Raw genomic sequence first — 20,006 nt, forward strand, 5'->3', positions numbered from 1 at the left:
GGCATTCATCCAGCAACATGTCTACTACCCCGCCCAGTATAGCAAGCAGAGATCAGCAAACAAGTTAATCCAGATTTATGGTGCTCTGGCTCTCTTCTGAGTCAAGGAAATGGGCTGGCAGGCCGGCAGTGAGTCAGAACTCTGCTCAACTAGACACTGACTCCCAGTGAGGCCCTATCATTATCTTCTGTATCTGCTTAGGACTCATTAACATTGTTTAATTAGGTTTTATAGCTAGAAACACAGACCTCGTTTCAGATATTGCTGCAAGAGGGGAAGATCACATCCCATTACATTTGAGACAAAGATGTAAAGATTGATATCACATGGCCTGCGCTTAAATCCGGAGGCCAAAGGACAAAATGAACAAGATAGCAGGAACCTTGACTTTGGTCAAACTTTCCCCCATTTGAGCTAAAAAAATATATATATTTAACTTTCCAGACATCAATCCATTTCAGCTACGTTCAAAACTGGAATTATCCGAGTCAGATGTTTGACAGTGATGACCATATCCACAATTGGTCAGAAAATCTGATTTGTGTGAGGAAACAGTGTAGAATAAACTTCTATCAAGGGAGTTCAAGCCTTGAGGAATGCAGGCCCCAAGCAGGGGGCTGGGATCTCACTGGGAAAGAGCTGGCTGATTCAGTCTGATTCACAAACCACACAGCTATTAAAACAAGCATGGTTTTAATCACATGGATTGTTCTACAAGACAGCTTTGTTTCTGCTTGTTCCACTCTTTGGACTTCACTCAACTCACAACTGTGGTGATACATTTCTTCAAAGGGGAGGGGGGGGGGGGTGAACAATGTCAGTGATCAAAATAGATTTTTAAATACACAAACCAAGTACCTTCTTTAGCTCCACATGTTTCACTATAGTTCACAGAGAAACTAATAGACTTTCCATTAACACATATGGTCTTGTAAAAAAAGAAAAACTGCAGATCTAGAGTAGACTGTAGTCTCTTACTACTGGTTTATATTTAACTTCTTTCGGGCACTAATGCATGCCCCGTAATTTGCTATAAACAATGCCAACTAGTGCTGAATTTGTCCTGATCGCCAAAGGAGTGATATATGATTATAATACAGTGTGTTCCGCACATTCAGTACATAAACAACTTAATGCTTTCCTTCCTCTTTCTGGTTTATCATGAAAACCTTTGCAAACCAACATTTTTCAGTTGAAAGTCAGTCATTTGTGACAGTACATTGAGTCTACTTTCAGTTCACTGCTCCACCACGATACCTCCGATTATAACTTCCCAATGGTTCACAAACACACACACACACACACACACACACACACACACTTCTGAATCCCTCAAACAAAACCCAGACTGACTGAACTGAAGTTACTATGTGACATTGCTGGCACAATTTTTCAGGCACTCAAACACTCCCAACTTAAATCATTTCCTGACACCTGCTGTAATGCTGCAAGTAAGGACAAAAATTCACAAGTCCAGCTGCCTTCAACAGAAACAAGAAAATAAAACTTGTCATGGGAAGGAAGGGGGTTCACAGACAAACATAATGCCGCTTACATCAGTGACTCATAATTAATCACTGACTAGTGAGCGACTGCATCGCTCTGGATTTAACATTAGGAACGCAGCTGACCCATATTATGTTGATTGTTTCCAGCTTTTCCTTTCACTAGTGAAGAGAACTACAAGCCACACTGTAAACCAAACTGTTCCATTTGAGATACTCGCACAGTGTAGTACAATGGTGACTGGCGCTTGTATGACACGTATTGTAATCACAGCTTTGCCTCACTAGCCAGACAGACAGAACATAGAAAGTGAACTTTGTGTGCTACAATTCATCTGGTGGGTGGCACATTCACATACAGTGTGAGCTTTTAAACCAAGGGCTAAACCAAGCACACATGGTAATCATGCCAAAGTCGTTTTTTATTGTAATACCAGGCAAACATCTGATCTCTCTACAATGCAATTACTAAAAAGTAAACATTTAGACAGGCTCAGACCATCAGATGGAAAACAAACACTCAAAATGGAAAGAAAACGGACATGTTAGCATGACACTTAAATACAAAAAAATAATCTCTCCATTGCACTTGACCTTCATAAATATACCTCGGAAGGCAGATTTCTCTCTTGGCACAAAGTAACCACTTCTGTTTGTTACACACGGCGGCCTGGTTTACACTTTTGAGAGTGTAAGCGTAGTACATTCAATGATTTGCCATCGTGGCTTTGCCCAGAGTATCTCATCTCAAAGACTGTCATTGTAAATCAAAGAACAAAGATCATCATTGAGCGAGAAGTTCCGCGGGGGGCGGAGCCTTGGCAAACGTCCATTCATAAAAACCATCCAGTGGAGAAGAAATGTGCACATTAACGAGGTCACTGACACGACCCGCCCTGTCTGCTCGACATTTAGAAACACAGATGTACAGTATAGACATTATATAAACAGATAATGGCCAGCCACTTTTGTCGTGTAAATCACGACAAAGGCCTCTGCCTAGGATATTTAACACTTTGCATTAAAAAAAGAAAGACATAATTTATACCCTTAGAATCCACGGGCGTATAGTAAAATATATCAACTTGATAGTGAGCGATAAGTTAACAGTGTCTGTCTTGTTCATGATTGGGAAACAGCCTGATATGGATTTTTTACAGGGTTTCATTTGGAACATCCGATTTCAAAGGATACATGGGAGTATCAAAGTGCCATTTGCTTAATTAAACAGCCCCCATCCCACCCCAAAACACTTCCTTTGTTTTTGCTGCATTTACATTGCAAGTTGTACCCGTTGGCCAGGGTGCAACATCCACACTCTGTCAAATACACATCTTAACCCTGAATTCAGCTTTTTTTTTTTCGATGCTACAGTCCGCTTGGCTTTGCAAAATTATCAAGAACATGAATCATGCTAAGGAAATGCATCCATGTGGTGAGATGTGTGACACTTGTTGTGAAGGGAATGTACACACGGGGATTACCCTTTTCCACGTATAAAAACGATAATAATCATCTATCAAACTTTCCACCAAGTGACGGACAAAGGGAGTGGGTGGACACCATGGAGCGCATGTATTCATCTGCCTTGTGTTTTGTTTTGTTTTTAGAGGCTCAGGAAATCCGTTGAAGTGAATAGTTCAGGTATAAATGTACAACATCGACATCCGACGTCTGTTTCATTAACAGCGTTCAGTCCTTTAGTGTTAGCGCAGGCAGGGATGAGCTGGATGGTGCTTTTAATAACTGGTCTTAGGCGTTTCGCTTTTTCAATTTGTTAGATAGAGTTTCGTATTTCGTCCAGCTCCAGTCTTGGTCCTAAAAAGAAATTACAAGAATGAGGAAAACTGTGGTATAAATGGTTCCCACTTAAAGTCACTTGTTTAAAAACATACCCTCACTTCAATCTGATATGGCTGTTGGGACACATTTAGCAGGGTTCAAACCTGTGGCATTTTGCTGACACGACAGCGTTTTGAAACATTATGATCAAGCCACATCCATTGTTTTACTAGTCTGCGTGGCAAAAATTGTACACAAGATATAAAAGTTGACTCAAGTCTTCATTTTGACCTAGTGTGATTAGACACACCTTGAAAGCACACAAAGTTGCACTAAAGCCACCCATTATATTAGCTTATAGAGAACATAGTACTCTGTTCAATATACAAAATGTATTATTTGAACTTTGGAATGGTGGCGTAACCTTAAAATTAAATCTGCAATCCGTAAGTTCTTCTACCCAGAACAAAAACCTGTGTCTCATGTGCGAGACCAAAAATTCTACCGCTCTTCCAAGATTAAATCCCTGCTTGGCCAGGGGAGTTATATCAAGTGCTTATGGGCGTCAGCCAGTGCTACTTGTCAACACCAGGGTCTAAATGTCTCAATGGAAGAGTAGAGGGACCAACTCCAACCACTGTACATTTACTGTATATTGTATTAACATACTCTACCATACAGATTGGTTAAAATAACGTTTTATTCATTAAAATAAGTCCCGGATTTTGCCGTTTTAACAAGAATACAAAAAGAAATTTTAAAAGAAATGAGGACAAATCACATCAGAGGTGATCATCTCACCACTATGCTTTTGGCTTGCTCATCAGCAGCTTCCTGCATCAGGCTGGTCAACTGACTGAGGTACTTCTGGTTCTCCTGTAGCAGGCGTGGGGCTGCGTCACTGGAAGGAAGGAAAAACACTCAGCTTGCCCACCTCAAAGGAGTTACACTCATACATTAGACATATACCAATATGACACATGAAATAAACACTCATTTCTTTTACACTTAGCTGACCGGCGACCCCCAGGTGTCTGTCTATACATGCTCCTATAGCTATTTTTGCCAAAAGTGTACCCATTATGCCATGCCCAGAATGGGTCGCTACAGTTCATGTGCTTAATATAATGTTTATGAGAAAAGATACAGCTAATCAATGTAGTACAATGAACTAGCAGACAAAGGGGACATAAACTACAACCTGGCTTGAGGGGGCAGCGAGTCTCCTTGTTAAAAGGTTATTACGATCATAAATATCACATTGCTAACCGTTGTTATTTTGGATGCAGCAACACAACACCACCATGACGGAAATGAATGTGGCAGTGTTTCAGTGTGCTCTATACTGTGTTGTCCTGCACCTCACTGTGTGTGATTTCTGCTCTCTTGGGCCACTGAAATAAAAAATATATCAAACAACAAGCCAACAAAATACTCAAATGATGTACCTGTCGTTGGGTCCAGGCAGGGAAGTAAGGGGGTGTGGGGAGCTGACAGGCTGGGCAGACTGGGACCACTGGGAAACCTGCAACGGGTTGGAAGTCTCTGGGCTGGCTGCGATCGAGTTCCGCGATGAGTTCTGGGCCTGGGTACAGAGATTACATTGTTACACACGCAAACTATAAACACATCCTCTCTGCATGCATTGGACAGCCTCCTTGTGTATTTCCTGCTTATTTAGACAAGTGCCAGCTAGGGAGGAAACCCTGCCCCACACAAGGGAGGCAAGATGGGCAGCGACCACATGGACAGTTGCCAATAATGGCAGCCTCTTAAGACAAATTAAAATGCAAATTACCCTGATGTCATTTTAGTGCATTTCATATCATATGTCGCACCCTCCCTCCCTACTTTCTACCATCTTCACTTAAAACGAGATATGCTGAAAATAAAATCTAATTTAGCCTGCATAAACAAAGCTGGGGACAACTTACGCAGGCTATCTTGAGCAAGTGCCAGAACTCTCTCTGTCTCTTGATCTGCATTTGCATCACCGTGTTATCAGCATCCTTGATGCTCTCCAACGTCTTCTCGATGCGAGGGAACAGGTCGATGATCTTCTGTTTGCTGAGCAGGATCTTACTGTCAGGGGGGTTAAAAAGACAGGAGAGAAGTGGGGCTCAGCCGAGGAGGCAGGGGAAAGCCAGTGGTTGGCATTTATGGTTTTGATGATACAGTCAAGTCAGTATGGTTTGATGATACAGTCCAGTCAGGGGGGGATGAAAATTAGTTAGCTTTGCGCTGCCCAAAGGTTTGTTGGCATGGAATACTTTGGAGTATTTGGGAAAAGAAATTTAGCTTGGGCGACATATTGCTTAACCACATGAATTATCCCTTGTATCCCTATTTTTGGGCAAATGTTTCTCAATTAACTCATTTTGGGCGGGAACCCCTTTTTCTAACTATACCTTTCAGGACGGGAACCCCTTTTGGGGTTACTATTGCATGTACAGTATATAGCAACATGCATTTTTTGTACGTTTTTAATAAATATTTGATGTTTTTAAGAAAACTTAGGTCAGGATTTAGAAGGCGTTTTTAGAATCGGCCTCAGGTGTAAATGGGTTAAAAAAAAGAAAAAAATGTATTCATTTAAAAACTTGTTACTTTAGATAATATCCTACTTTTAGAAGGACGTCCAACGACTTGTAAAAGGTTAAGTCCTACCTGAGGTGTGTGTAGAGGTCTTTAAGGACCTTGTCCTGGTTCTGGACCGTCTGTATTATGGCCTTCACCATTTCAGAGCTGTCGCTGCTCACGTCCGGCTCGGGCACTGTGGGGGCAAGTACAGCGCACAACACGAATGAACGCCTGCACTGCTTATGAGCAATATGGAGTCAATTTGATTCTCAAGCCTAGTAGCCTAGGTGAAACGTTTAATCTGCTCAGAAATGTTAAGTAACATTATTCCAAAACAATACTTACTTTTGCATTTCATTTTCAGTTGCTTGTACAGCTCAATGGCCTTCTCTTCTCTGCAATGACATCATGTCATTAACCAACATGTTAAATCAAAAATGTTCATAGTAAAACTGAAATAAATGTATTTATAGTTGCACTTTTTCTTGTTAGAGTGAATAGAAAAGCAGACATTACTACACCCCCTCCTAAAACAAAAACAAGGTCATTATAAAATATGGGGAAATACAGCTTTTGTGACGTGACCACATAACAGAATGTAACGACATGAACCCTATCATCCCTATTCTGGGGCAAATATTCGGAAAAAAACAGATCTACCAGCGCACAACGCATTGCACTGCGATGTGCTGTGAGCTTGAAGATCGGCAAAGAGATTTGATGTACAGGGAAAAAATGAGCGGGCCAAGTATAGAGCCACGGTGGACCCCGGTCAACTAAGGATATATGGTTTAAGTGGTTTCTCCAGAATGCATAGATAAACAACAGATATAGAAGTATGGTCTGGTGTACATGGTTTATATGGTGTCGCTACTTGATACTCACAGCAGCTCCATCTTGTCTCCTTGGCGTCGAGCATATGGGCTCCTCTGGAGTTCAACAATCTCTGAGTGCAGAGCCATGATCTCCTCATCCAAATGGCTCACCTCTGCCACCTGCAGACGACACAAAGTATCACACACAGATTTCACCCCAACGTTCCAGTCTAATGGTATTCAAATCAAGAAAAGAATGTTTTTAAAAAACATTACAACTTTCATGAGATAAAAGTGTGTCAACAACACTGAACCCTGAAATGATATTGAAATGTAAGACAAAGCTAGATCAAATAGAAATGAGCAGCACCTATATGTGAAGTTGCGTCATGATCCAAGGATTTTTTTTTTTATTGTAAGACCTATGGTTTAAGAGTTATAGGCCAAAACGTAAAGCAGCCTGTTATAGCGCCACCATGACGCAGATTTAAAAAAAAAATGGGGTGGAGGTTCTTCCTTGGCCTACTGAGTGTGTGCAAAGTTTGAAGCACATTCTCAGGCACGCCCTAGCTTGTACAGATTCACTGAGATTAGCTGCTCACAGAAAGACAAACAGACAGACAGACATGGAACACAATGAAAACAAGCCCCTGGGGCTTTTTGTGTTATCCTTTTAGCATAGCTTTTGACTTTACTACATGTACTATTACTCTTGTTAACAAAGTATTCAATCAATCAAAAACAGACTAACAGGAGCAAAAATATAGTCTTTGCCTCCTGGCCTGTCGAAGACAAAGATAGAGGAAATAATAATTCATCACCATCATCTCTCCAGACAGTGGCAGATAGTTTGTGCAGAGGTTATCAGTTTACTCAAATGTTTTCTAATCAAATTCTCCGGCAGTGCTCAGAGCACCCTCCTGACACTAGCTGAAGAGATGGTTTGTCTAAGCATCATAGCTGAAGTCAAGGAAGTTATGACAAAATATAATTGGTTGTGTTGTTTTGTGAACGAACACACCCAAAGTGTCACTGTACAATCTTGTTGGCTTTCTAACAAGCACATTTAGCTCACATGGTGATACAAAACCATGAACGTTACTACAAAAAAACATTGTTAATTACATATTAACATACAGAAACGTTATTTTCCATCGAGGCAATAATGTTTCTAGCTAACTGATTTTGCCAATGGGCACACATTTCATTTGACAAAGAGTTACTTGTAAATGATACAGTACCTGTGCAAAGGCCGCAGCTCGTTCTTCATTCTCCTGCCACGCTTTCAACATCTTCTCAGAGGCTGTAGACAATCCATACAAATCATAATACAATCTATCCCAAACCTCATTATGACTTATCAAATAATATATCGTCGGTGTCCAGCCGGGACCAGCTAACTCCATTTTCAGTTTTTTTTCATAAATCGACGCTATTTTACACCCTTCACATCTGTGTAAAAAATGTAAACATTTGAACCAATGAAAAGTATTAAAAAGCGCCTCAGACGAAAACTCCCAACTCCATTGGATCCTCAAACTGTCCGTCAAAAACAAACAACTCCCCCCTCTCCTCTACACAGTGCTACAGCACAGCATTAGCAGTGCGCGGTGCGCAGTGAACGAGGAGGAACAACACGTAAACAGACGAACGAGGAGGAACAACACGTAAACAGACTCCCCGTAGTCTGTTAAAACTATGCAGTGTACCTGTTTATCAAACAGCACTGACGCTAATGTTAAGAAAACAAGTAATTATATTTCTAAAATCTATGAAGTGTTTAATGAGGAGAGCATTGTGATAAGAAGAAAGACGTTCATAGCATTTCTGTCGCGCTAGTGTTCTACTACCTCTTAGCAGAAGTTATTGCAATATTTAAAGTCCTGTTTATTGTTGTAGGCCTATATAATAAGTGTCATGAAGCATCAGGGCATTAATTCACACGTTGTTGTGATGCATTGTGAGCTTGGAGATCCATTGTTAGCTTTTGGGAATCTGTACCCTTTTGAAACCTCTCAGCAGCGAGTGGAGCTACTGTTGTTTGGACACTAACTCCATTTCAGCTTGATTTCTGCTCGTCTGAAACTTCTAACTCCACTCGCGCTGGGTAAAGTGTTGATTTACCCGCGATTTGGGTAAAGTGTTGATAATATAATGACACATGCAAGTATCTCACAATATATACAGTCACTATACCAACTTTGACGAGGTAGTATTGCTTTGTTTTAAAAATATAAGGTTTTCTTCATTTTCTGAAAAACGTATATCTTGTTTTTTCGTTTCCTGAACAATGAGCGTTTTGGAGTTAGCAGTTTCGGGCTGGACAGCAGAGATATAATCTGCAATGTTCTTTTCTGTAACCCTAAGTGCTGAGAGGAATAAAGAAAAACAAATTTAAAGACAAAATGTCTGTTATTTCCTCACATATGCCATAGTGCATCTGGTCACTGTATTTCTCCAGGTCGTACTGGATGCTGCTCTTGAAGAAGTCCAGCTTGGCCTTCAGCTGCTGGGAGAAGCCAAACATGCTGTTCTTATATCTGGTCAAGTTGGTGTTGTAGCGCAGCAGACTTAGCCTGGAGAAACACGGGCAAAAAGCGGAAAGACAATAAGTAAACGTGACCCGTTGTGATCTTGCAGATCTGTTATTTTTGGCGAGCGACACCATCATACGACGGGGTATAAATTAAGCATATGGCTTCTTTAAGCTTGGTATAGTAAAACTGAGCAAGTAACCAACATTTGGGTTAATTTACAGTAAATATAAAAAATAACAGCTGATATTGGTAGACATAATTATTTATATATTATATATTATATTGAAAACAAGCAGCAGACCCGTCCCTGATTCGGCTACTGATGCCTTCCCTAGTCAAGCATACTCAAAGATGAGCAGACCCAAGTACAGAACAAGTTTACACTGATGATAGTGCCAACACTATGAGGCTATTTATGAAATCTATGAACAAGTTTAATCTGCAACACAATGTTATACAATATGTAGTAGGGGGTCTCTCTCTCTCTCAGCTAAAGGGTCCTTGGCCTGAAAAACGATGAAGACCCCTGCCTTATACTAGCGGTAGATACTTTTTCAGTTTTCTAGCACCTTGGCCCACTGTATCTCATGAATGCAGTCATTTTTCCAAGAATAACTGAAACCGAAATGAAACAAAACAAACCCCACAAAAATCAGTCATCACCATCATGAAATAAGGCAAATAAATGACAAATTGTTAAATATGATTTATCATGACTTCATCTCCACTGCACCAAGATCATTTATCGTCAATATGAGAATGTTTCTTTACCCTTATCCTCTGGTTCTGAACAAACCTTTGTGTCGCTGACATTTAAATTGCACTGTGAACATTTACAAGTCAAATAAATCTTGACTCTGGGTTTGCTTTATGCATTTCATTGCAGTATGTGTTGAAATGACGTAATATGGGAGAGAAGTCCAAGAGTTCATTCTCTTTCCACAGACATTATTTGGCAGATCCAGTATCCAGCTGGTCTATATAAAAGTAGAACTGAATGTGCCATTTATTTCTTTATAAATGTAAGCTCACCAAGTTTCTAAGCAGTATAAATTAAATTGATCATTTAGAGCTTTTAGTGGGATAATCTAGAATCAGGTCAGGTGTAAGAGTCTTTAGGATAAGAGGAAATTAATCCTAATTTTAATGTAAACTCAGTGACCTGCGTTGAGTAACTGCATTGGGTTTGTGGGCTTGAGAAGTGATCCATACTGTATCTTCAAATACTGATATTATATATTATGCATTTTTTAAAGCATACAGTACATAAGTGAACGGTACTGATGCAGTAAACTCTGCCAATTTAGTATCCTAGTTAGATTAAAAGTTTAATACAAACACCAAGAGATACTATTATCTGTAGAGAGGCCTACATTTTGATGTAGATCTTGTAAACTTACATGGCAGCCCTCTGGCCCTGGAAAAGTCTGCTGTAGTCCTCCTTCAGACCACATATGTAGCTTACTGCTTCACCCCACACCTTCTTTAGTGCAACCAGGGGCAGCTGGGTCTTGGCCTCTTGCACTGTAATGTTGGAAAAGCCCCAGATTGTTATTAAGCCACAGTGTATTAAGATTTATGTCTTAACTAGAAAAAGTGGTCCTCGGACACAGGTCTCTGCCAGGTCAGACAGATGCTGATTGGCTCTTCCACATTTTGGTTTCTGCAAAATGCCCATCCAGTGCTTGGGCCAGACCGGTCTGCAGAAGACACATGATTATGTGAATTCACCTGACTGGGAGGAATCAACCCGTTACAGCACCAGCATTAGGCTAATTACAAAAGATATATGGTGGCATGTCTTCATCAAGCAAGTAGGAGTGTGCATGCAAACTTTCACAGCAGTCGGACACTGCGGTCATGATTTGAGGCATTTTGTTCAAAACGAGCTACTCCTGCTAACTTTAGGTGTCAATCGGCCTCCTGGTGGCGCTATAAAAGGGTGAAGTGAAACATGTGGGGCAGAGGTTCTGCTCTGGCATCCAGGGAGTGTGTGCACAGTCTCACGTCGATCAGGCCAACGGTGGCGGAGATTAGCTGTTCACAGACGGACGGACGGACACGCGGGGGACAAAACAGTCTCGGCCACTCCTTTGGCCTGGCGGAGCCAAAAAGCATGAGTTATGTCTTTAAAGTCTGATTCTTCTTCAACTCAATACTCACCAATAGTGTTGACTTTATCAGGCAGCTGTCTTGCACTAAAAGGGCCAGAGTACTGGGTGAGGCTTTTGTCAAAAAGGTATACGATGTAGCTGTCCCAACCTCTCTGTACAAGTTAAAAACAAATAAAACAAAGTGAATGCTCTGCTAACCTCTACACAGTTACACTGTTTCTTTTGTGATATAGTGAAAAGCTTAAAGAAACGGCAAGATAAATATTGTCATGTGTAAACTGGCTTGTTGACCAGGGGTTCTTCACAACACTTTCTTTAAGAGTTTAGGAGGAAAGTTCAGAGGTCAATGTCTTGAGCTTTTCTTATTTAATCGTGCCATCTTAACATATCTCTCAGTAACACTCTTGATTAATCTTTGCTAAATTCCTTTAACAGCAAAGATGGAAACAACAGGGTTAATTAAATGCACATAGATCTGGCCAGCGCAACAAGCTATTATGCACAATCAACAGCATACTATTAAACATGCAAACCAGGGGCAATTTCTTACCACCCCGTCAAGGACACACTGCGCAGCAGCCTTCCTGGGGTCCAGTGACACCCCTGTCTCCTGCAGCAGCTCCTGGTTGACCACCTCTATATTGGTTTCGGCCTCAATGCGCCTCTGCAGGCTGTGGAGGCTTTCCTCTGGGGCCAACTGGAAAGAGTGGACTTGGGCCGTGGTCATGTTCAGGATGTGCACGATCTGGTGGCGGAAGACGGAACACTTTTCAAACGGAATGACATCACATTATCTGATAACATAATGTTTTAATTACTATTACATTTACCCTTGTCAGGCAGTAAACATCATTTTACGACTATTAACACATTCCCTGCCATTGACAGAGATCTCCGTCATTTAAAATCCACCCGTTCACCGCCATTGACGGTGATCTCCGTCATTTCTTTTTTTCTTTTTTCACACAGAACCAGGAGATAACGTGATCCAAAGATTTACTGCTCCATTCACTTCCTGGTTAAAGTATTTGGGAAATATTCTGTATCTCGGATCCTGTGTTTTACTATGTATTTTTTTTTCTTCGCGGAAGCACAGTGAAACCCTCCGTGATTAGCAACCATCGGGGGATCGATCATACTGGAGATACATATTCTGTGGTTCTTGAAAGATTAGTCAGAATGCTTAAAAATGCTGGCAGAAGCTACAGCCTGTTTTAGAAAACCCCTGGAAGTGAATGTGTTAACATGCTTTTACCGTAGTGTGTTTGCCTAAAAGTCCACTATTCTGAAAGTAGCGTACACACACACACACACACACACACACACACACACACACACACACAGTTATGTAGCATTGCATAATCAAACTCTTAAGAAAAAAGGATATCTGGGAGCTCAGGGGGGACTGACCTTCATACGTAATATATGGGAGCTCAGGGGGGACTGACCTTCATACTTAATATCTGCTCCAACACTTCAAAGCACTGTGGTTTCTTGTTGTCAGGGTTGACTTTGCCTCCTCTCTGGACAGGATCCCATTTCAGCATCAGCTGCAGTAGAGCTGCCATTGGATCCAACATTGTCCTATATATTGGGAATACAAATGTACGTTTTGTCAGAGAGTTGGTGACTGCACAAACCACCTATAAAATCTCGCAATTTTTAAGTATCAGATAAATTGTCTCACAGCACAGAAGCAACAATAATTTCACATAATATTTACAAGCGCTACGTGTCGAAAATGTTTGCTAGATCATGAGACATGGAACTGGTAGTTGTGATGTGATTCTAACCTGCTAAGGTTGTTGGGGTATGGCAGATGTGTGTAGAATTTTACATCTCCATTCAGTTCCTCCACTGCCATTATGTCTTTTGGACCTTTATGACGCACTTTGCTGGCCCTGTGTACACAAAGAAAAAGGGGGTTAATGGACTCAATTGTATGTTGATTAATTCAAATGATTTTTTTTTAAAGCTTTGATGATGCTTCAAAGGTTTCTGTTTTGAGAACGTATTTTAAATTTGGTCTGTAATTGCACTGTAAGAGGCACTTCATGCCAGCTATTACTGTTTGATTTCCACGAACATCATCAAAAATGCCAGCGAGTAATTTCTCAGTTAACGATATTATCAAATATGCTATCTCACCAATGTCTGCTGAAATAAAGATTTCCTCAAGTCAATACGTTTAAAATGACACTGTATTCTACTCATCTCCACCTACCACTGGACTGGCTGCAGGTTGTGAAGGAAGGGCCGAAAACCACAGCTGCATTCAAATATCATAGTGCCAAAACTCCAGTAGTCCACAGTAACTGTATATGGCTTATTCTCAAACAGCTCTGGTGCCTGGCAAAGAAACGGTGCATTAAATTGTCGATGTTCAATGATATTTTTTTTTATAACACAATTGTGAATGTGCTTACCAAGTATTGAAGTGTGCCGACAAAGGAGGTACACAGACTGCCTTGGTCCAAGTCTTTAGCGTAACCCAGGTCAATGATTTTGTGAACAAGCTGATCAAAGAAACACAGTATGGTTTTACAGTCAGGACAGCACTTAACCCCAACACACACACACACACACACACACACACACACACAAACAACCCAGAATAGGTATGCAAACAAAACAAGCAAATGCTGCTTTAACCTTTCCATTGACATCTTGTAGCACTATGTTTTCAGGTTTAAGATCTCTGTGGATGATCTTGTTTTCGTGCAAATACTGGATGCCGGATCCTAGAACACAAAATCCATTTGTATTGCTTTAATGACACAAACGAAAGACACAGAGGAACATTGTAGTAAGCGATCATCATAGTAAGTGATGTACATACCGACATCGTTAAGAAGTGAGAGCACTTCACTCTCTTTCAGTCCACAACAGTTTTCTGGTTTGCTAAGCACCTGTTGGGAAAAACAGACATAACACATTTCAAGAGTAGAATATGCCATGTTACATTTGAAAACCTGAAGTCAAACTGAAGTAGGCCTACTGTATTCCCCATTGTATTGTTGAAAAATAATTGTCTCCGACATACTATGTGGACATTTCTAATTTCACAGAGCCCGTTATGCTCTAGCCTGGAAACCAGACAAATCTGCCAGTGATTTTTTTTTATTTTTTTTATCTGCCCCTTGGAAATGCACGTTCCACACAGAATCCAGACTAGTATCTAGGCAGTGATATTAGTCTGACCATGCCAGGCTAGTTATGCTCATATCATATACAGTATTACATACTTTATGCACATTTGTCCTGCACATGCAAGTTAGATCTTTACAGGCTTCTCAAACTTGAACATGTTAGACCAAGCCGACTTTAACCCCGACGTTATAACAGCCCTGGTTTAGTGTATATCACATTTCACACTAGTTTTATTTCACCCTTGGTTCACAATTAACTTAGGTACAGTACTCACTTTTCAGAATTCCAATGTTACAATGTAACAGCACACTACACACAGGGTAGTGTGAAAACTAAGGGTTTTAGAAGTCTTTATGACCACAACGAGACCAATGACAAATGGAACATAAATGCTACTCCCAACGTGTGGTATGTGGTTGTCAACAGGTTTCACACAGGGACCAGTATTCTGCATTGATTGTGAAAGTAGTAACTTAAAGGCAAATTTGCTCTTTTGATCAGTTCCTGGTCCACAGATTGAGAAACAATACCTTTCTGAGGTCTCCCTTGGAACAGTATTCCATAGCCAGCAGTGGAAGATCATTTAAGGCTATGTGCTTCATCTCCTCTGGCACATCTCTGGCTGTCACTACGTTGATATTATTCAACCTGAAGGGGAAGCATCACCACAACACTTGTTATACAGTTGTAGACAAATGCACTATTGCTTATTAAAGCGCAATGATACTTGATAGAGGTTTGGGTTGTAGTTACCTTTTTTATCCCACGATTTTTGTAACACATTTTTTTCACCCAGTGCCAATTGCCTATGTAATCCTGGGCGCTACTCTCCCTCTGCCAGCCTAGGGTGAGCCCAGAACTGAGCTCATGCCTCCTTCAATGCATGAGGAGCTAGCAAGCCGCTTCTTATCACCTCACAGGGGGGAGTTTCCCCTGACAGCACTACCGACAGCGCCACCGTGCCCTTGTACTGTGTAGTTACCTTGTCATGATGCAACTAGTCCAATTGGCGAGATATCTTGCTCCATTACTCTTGACAAGAAATTGATAATCCAAAAATAGCCTCCTCATCGACTTACACTGCATGGTGAAACAGCTCTCAAAGTCACTTAAACGAACACAAGCAAAGCTGATTCTGCCAAAATACTGTATAAAAACACATTCTTTAATGTCAACTTCCTGTTGATTTTACTATTTCAAGATCCGCAGATCCAATCTGGGTCTTCTTCCTAATACAAATAGCTAAATCAACATGAGGTTGCCATTTTTCTTTGTGTGTACTAGGTTTTGTAATGCAAAATATATTGGCAGAATCAGGTCAATGAGATTATAATATTTGGAGCAAGATATCTCACCAATTGACCTACTGTAGTTCAATCATGACAAGGTAACTACACAACGCAAACCTCTACCAAAGTTTCACTGCGCTTTAACCAATCAAGCCCTACACTGTATATACTTTGTTGTACAATGATGAATAGCGAAAATGGCCAATCTACAATGCAATGCGTTGTGAGCTTGGAGCTCAGCTCTTTTCGTAAAATTGAAAACATTTTGAAAATGTTCCCATATAAAGACATGCCCAAAACAGGGAAGACGGGTTCAAAGTTTTTAAATTCCTGCAACAGCCTCAACCACCCAGTGCGCTACATTCCTCAAAACTAAAGCACAAAATTATAATTTGTTGACTGTGTAAGCTATATACATTGTACCTGTTCATAGCATATTGTACGTTATAAGAGACTGTTGTCCTTGCACTGTGAAACTGAACAAGTTGCCAATTTCTGAATCAATGCCAATACACAAATTCCTATACATTTATATGACTCATTGGTGAAATTATACATAATCTCATGTCCAAACTCTATTCCCTGCATATATAACATTAACTGTTTACTAGCAATACACTATAGCACAGTGTGTGAAAATATTCACAGTGCAACACTGAAACCATACATTAAATGTCAAGGTTGCCATTTCCCACAACTGTATAGCATTACCATATCATGTTGCTCAGCTGGAAACTTCTCACTAAAACATTTTGAGATTAGTATACAGTATAGTATACAGCAGGGGTCTTCAACATTTTCAGGCCAAGGACCCCCTAGCTGAGAGATGAAACAGGGACCAGAGAGATGGGACCCAAGGGTCCCCCTCTGTATTGCATATACTTGTGAGTCAGATTATACATTTTTTGTTTACTTGGTCAGCTCTTTTTTCCCCCTCTACACCTATACCTCTTTGCCAAAAAAATAGCAGATCTACAAGCACACAGTGAGCTTGTAGATCGGCTAAAGTTCTCCTCAGAAAAGTGGTTAAGGTAAATAAAAATATATCACACAAAGATTTGGTGGACCCCATGTAGTAACTCTGAGGACCCCCGTTGAAGACCCCTGGTATACAGTATTGCTACCGTCTGCTTAGTCATCACCCACACATTTACATTATTCATTTTTTTCCCCCACATACCTTCTAAACTAAACCCTTCTTTCAGCATAATAGGTATTTACCTATACATGTTGTTCCAGAGCTCAGGGACACTAAACCGAAGAAGCCAAATGAGTTATGCACTGTCTGGATGATGTTCATGGTGATTACTCATGTACAAATAAGCATGCTCTGTACACACAGCAGGATGGTCAATTCCTAGATGAGGAAGTTCTGCCACTTATATCTAAAGGTGACCACACACAGTCACACACTGTACAATATTGGCCACCTTGGTGCCATCCCAGACAAAGTTTCAATGTCGTTATTGTCGTAGCATAAACGTGGCAGAATCTTTGGTTGCAAGCATCTTAGGCCCTGAAGATTTGTGCCAACTTTAAGTTGAGTGACATCACACAGTGACAGACATGAATCCTTAATGTTGCCTATTATTTTCGGTTTCAAATCAAATATTACTATAGTGTTTCCATTATCATCACTTGACTGACAAACAGAACATATACAGTAAATTAAATTCCTCTAGGATGATGCCCGTTGGGAAGGCATGCCCCTCCGGTAATGCATTACCCATTGTACACGTTGTAAGAGCACTTGGAGGCCAGTCTATGACATCAGTACTAATGAAATATTGATGACATCAGGGATCTCCATATATGGGCATAAAGGGACAGACAGTCAAGCCGATAATACAGGAATGAAAGGGACTCAGAGAGACAGAGACACACAGACAGATACACAGATTTTGGGATTTTCAGTTTTCGGGGGCGGCAGTGGCTGGGTAGAGTGAACTGGAAAACCGCATGGTTCCCAGTTCGATCCCAGGCTGGGGCGCTCCCCCAGAGTTAGTGTCGAAGTGTCCTTGAGCAAGACGCTGAACCCCTAATTGCTCCCGATGAGCAGGTTGGTGCCTTGCATGGTTTCCTCCTCCATCGGTGTGTGAATGGGTTAATGGCACAATCAATGTAAAGCGCTTCGGATAGAAGCGCTATATAAATGCACCATTTACCATTAATTCACAAAACTTTTAAAAATAAGTGAAAAAGATTGACTTCTTTGTCATACTGGCAGTATGAACAAGACATTTTGGCTGTGACGTCCTTGTCATACTGGCAGTATGAACAAGACATTTTGGCTGTGATTGGTCCGGTAGTTTGTAAGATAAGCCGTGGATAGACTGACAGACACATAATATCTCCAGTTGCCTTCACCCTGGCACTGATACTGTAACAAAGACTTTGAACAGGGAACAATAAACAAGTACAAACTTTTTCATGATCTGGATCTCTCGACTCCATCTGTCCTTATTTCTGGGTGTCAACTCCAAACGGCACATTTTCACAGCTATTTTTTCATTTGTCTCCTAGAAATGACAAAAAAACAACAACATTCCAATAGGCATTTTGCAGATACTGTTACCAGAGCGGGATACAAGTGCAACATCTGAATAAATGGCATGAACTCTAGTCAACAAATGACAGGCTAAGTGGTCACATTAAGTACAATGCAATAGTGCTTCAAAGAATACAAGATAAACAACAAACCTAGCAAGCATCTGTCTAAACAACATGCTATCTAAATATGCTAATGCTGAGAGCAGTTGTGGTAAAGTAAAGACAAATCTAAATAACACAACAAACAAGTAACCAACTTAGATCTGCGTAGATAGATCATGCAGCCATTAAAAAAGGTGACAAGAAGGGATACATGTCATGTTATTAACATAACATGAGTCATTTATATAGATAGTGGTGGCATTTCTACCAGTCTACGATGTAAATGGTTTGGTGAAATAGTGTCATTCAGTGCTTACATGGTGTTGATAAAGGTACACATGGGCAAACCCGCCCATGCCCAGCCTCTCTTTAAAGTCCCAGGGTCCGCAGTTTTGGTTTTGTCTGAAGGGAGGCTTCTCCATTGTAAAACAATTCTGTAAATACAACACAAACACATGACATCATGGAAACGTGTAATTGGCAGATAACCTCAGCAGAGGCACGTGCATATAAAGCGTTCGTTGTGTTGTTGCGGGTCCAATTATAGCTTGATGATCAATGTCAAGTTGATATTGACGTTGGTAACCTGACAATTAACAACAAAATACACCAACATCAGTGGAGAAATAAATTCATCACAACTCAAGACACAGAATACATCCTGGAAAAGCTAGACAGTCGATCTACGCAAATCTACTACGTTGTTAGATTGACGTTTTGCGATGTCATTTTTGAGGTTCGGGAGAGATGTCTATTAACATTATGAACAGTAAGTAATACACAGTTAGGAATATTATATTATATTATGTATCTAATGGCCATCGTGAGTTTATAGCTACCAGTTAGCATTAGCGTAGTTGGTGTTCAATAGCAAGTTGCATCGCAGCACGTAGACGGTGGCGTAGCTTCCTAGCATGAAAACAAACACGCGTTTCTAGAACGACGTGCCACAAACAACACCAATATTCAAGTTAAACTACGAGTAGAATGCGTCATGACTCCTACCTGTGGTTCTACTAAAGTGTCATTGATAAATTTCACACGGAAATGATGATTATCTTGTTGTTTTCAGCTCAATGCAGCGCCATAAGAATGTGTACTTTCCTAGTAGTGACGTCACCAGAAACCCCGGCTGTGTTTCTTAAGAAGCAAAGCGGGGGCGTGTTCAGTATGACGTCACCTTTTGGCTTGAACCTGTTTCTGTCATGGATGAGTCCTACATAACTACTACTACTACTACTACTACTACTACTGCTGCCTGCTACTACTACCTCGATGACAAAGTTGACGAAAACATAAACATACCACGTGAGCTATGGAAGTTATTTAACAACCAACTAGGCTGCTGTCATCAACAGGCTCAGAACATCCAACTCTACATGCCTTCTCTATTTGAACTAATTGCAATTGGCATGTATCGGCTATGCCTAGAAGAAAACTCTCCTTGCATCTCCCACAACAAACTGAAGGTTTGGGAAGCTACTGCTTACTGTATGGTTGGTATTAGTCACACTGGTATAATAACACTGGACAGCTGTGGTGCTCTTTAAACAAGTTTAAAGCATGTACTGTATGAGCTTGG

At 40.7% G+C, this 20,006-nt stretch overlaps 1 protein-coding gene across 1 annotated transcript; it reads right to left on the reverse strand.

The window, feature by feature from the left end:
- Window positions 1–1,906: 1,906 nt before the first annotated feature.
- Window positions 1,907–19,547, reverse strand: LOC311060904 (inhibitor of nuclear factor kappa-B kinase subunit alpha-like). The gene is made up of 22 exons (XM_084079298.1): window positions 19,430–19,547; window positions 18,742–18,858; window positions 18,197–18,291; window positions 15,014–15,131; window positions 14,173–14,242; window positions 13,986–14,074; window positions 13,760–13,849; window positions 13,558–13,682; window positions 13,127–13,234; window positions 12,782–12,917; window positions 11,884–12,078; window positions 11,383–11,485; window positions 10,620–10,743; window positions 9,107–9,258; window positions 7,924–7,985; window positions 6,753–6,862; window positions 6,213–6,262; window positions 5,955–6,060; window positions 5,222–5,369; window positions 4,736–4,872; window positions 4,089–4,188; window positions 1,907–3,323 (listed from the first exon to the last, which is right to left on the reverse strand). Exons 2-22 carry the CDS (start codon window positions 18,844–18,846, stop codon window positions 3,258–3,260), a joined length of 2,289 nt encoding a protein of 762 aa, XP_083935424.1. The 5' UTR covers window positions 18,847–18,858; window positions 19,430–19,547; the 3' UTR covers window positions 1,907–3,257.
- Between the last annotated feature and the right edge of the window lie 459 nt (window positions 19,548–20,006).

Source organism: Gymnoscopelus microlampas (genome assembly GCF_963454915.1).
Source record: "Gymnoscopelus microlampas genome assembly, chromosome: 14".
In the NCBI taxonomy this organism is placed as follows: domain Eukaryota; kingdom Metazoa; phylum Chordata; class Actinopteri; order Myctophiformes; family Myctophidae; genus Gymnoscopelus; species Gymnoscopelus microlampas.

Coding starts and splice junctions, on each gene's coding strand:
- LOC311060904 (XM_084079298.1), bottom strand. CDS start 18,846: ATGGAGAAGCCTCCCTTCAGACAAAACCAAAACTGCGGACCCTGGGAC. Junction 13,235..13,557: donor AACCTGCAGCCAGTCCAGTG/GTAGGTGGAGAT, acceptor TTGTGTACACAG/GGCCAGCAAAGTGCGTCATA. Junction 12,918..13,126: donor TACCCCAACAACCTTAGCAG/GTTAGAATCACA, acceptor CCCAATATATAG/GACAATGTTGGATCCAATGG.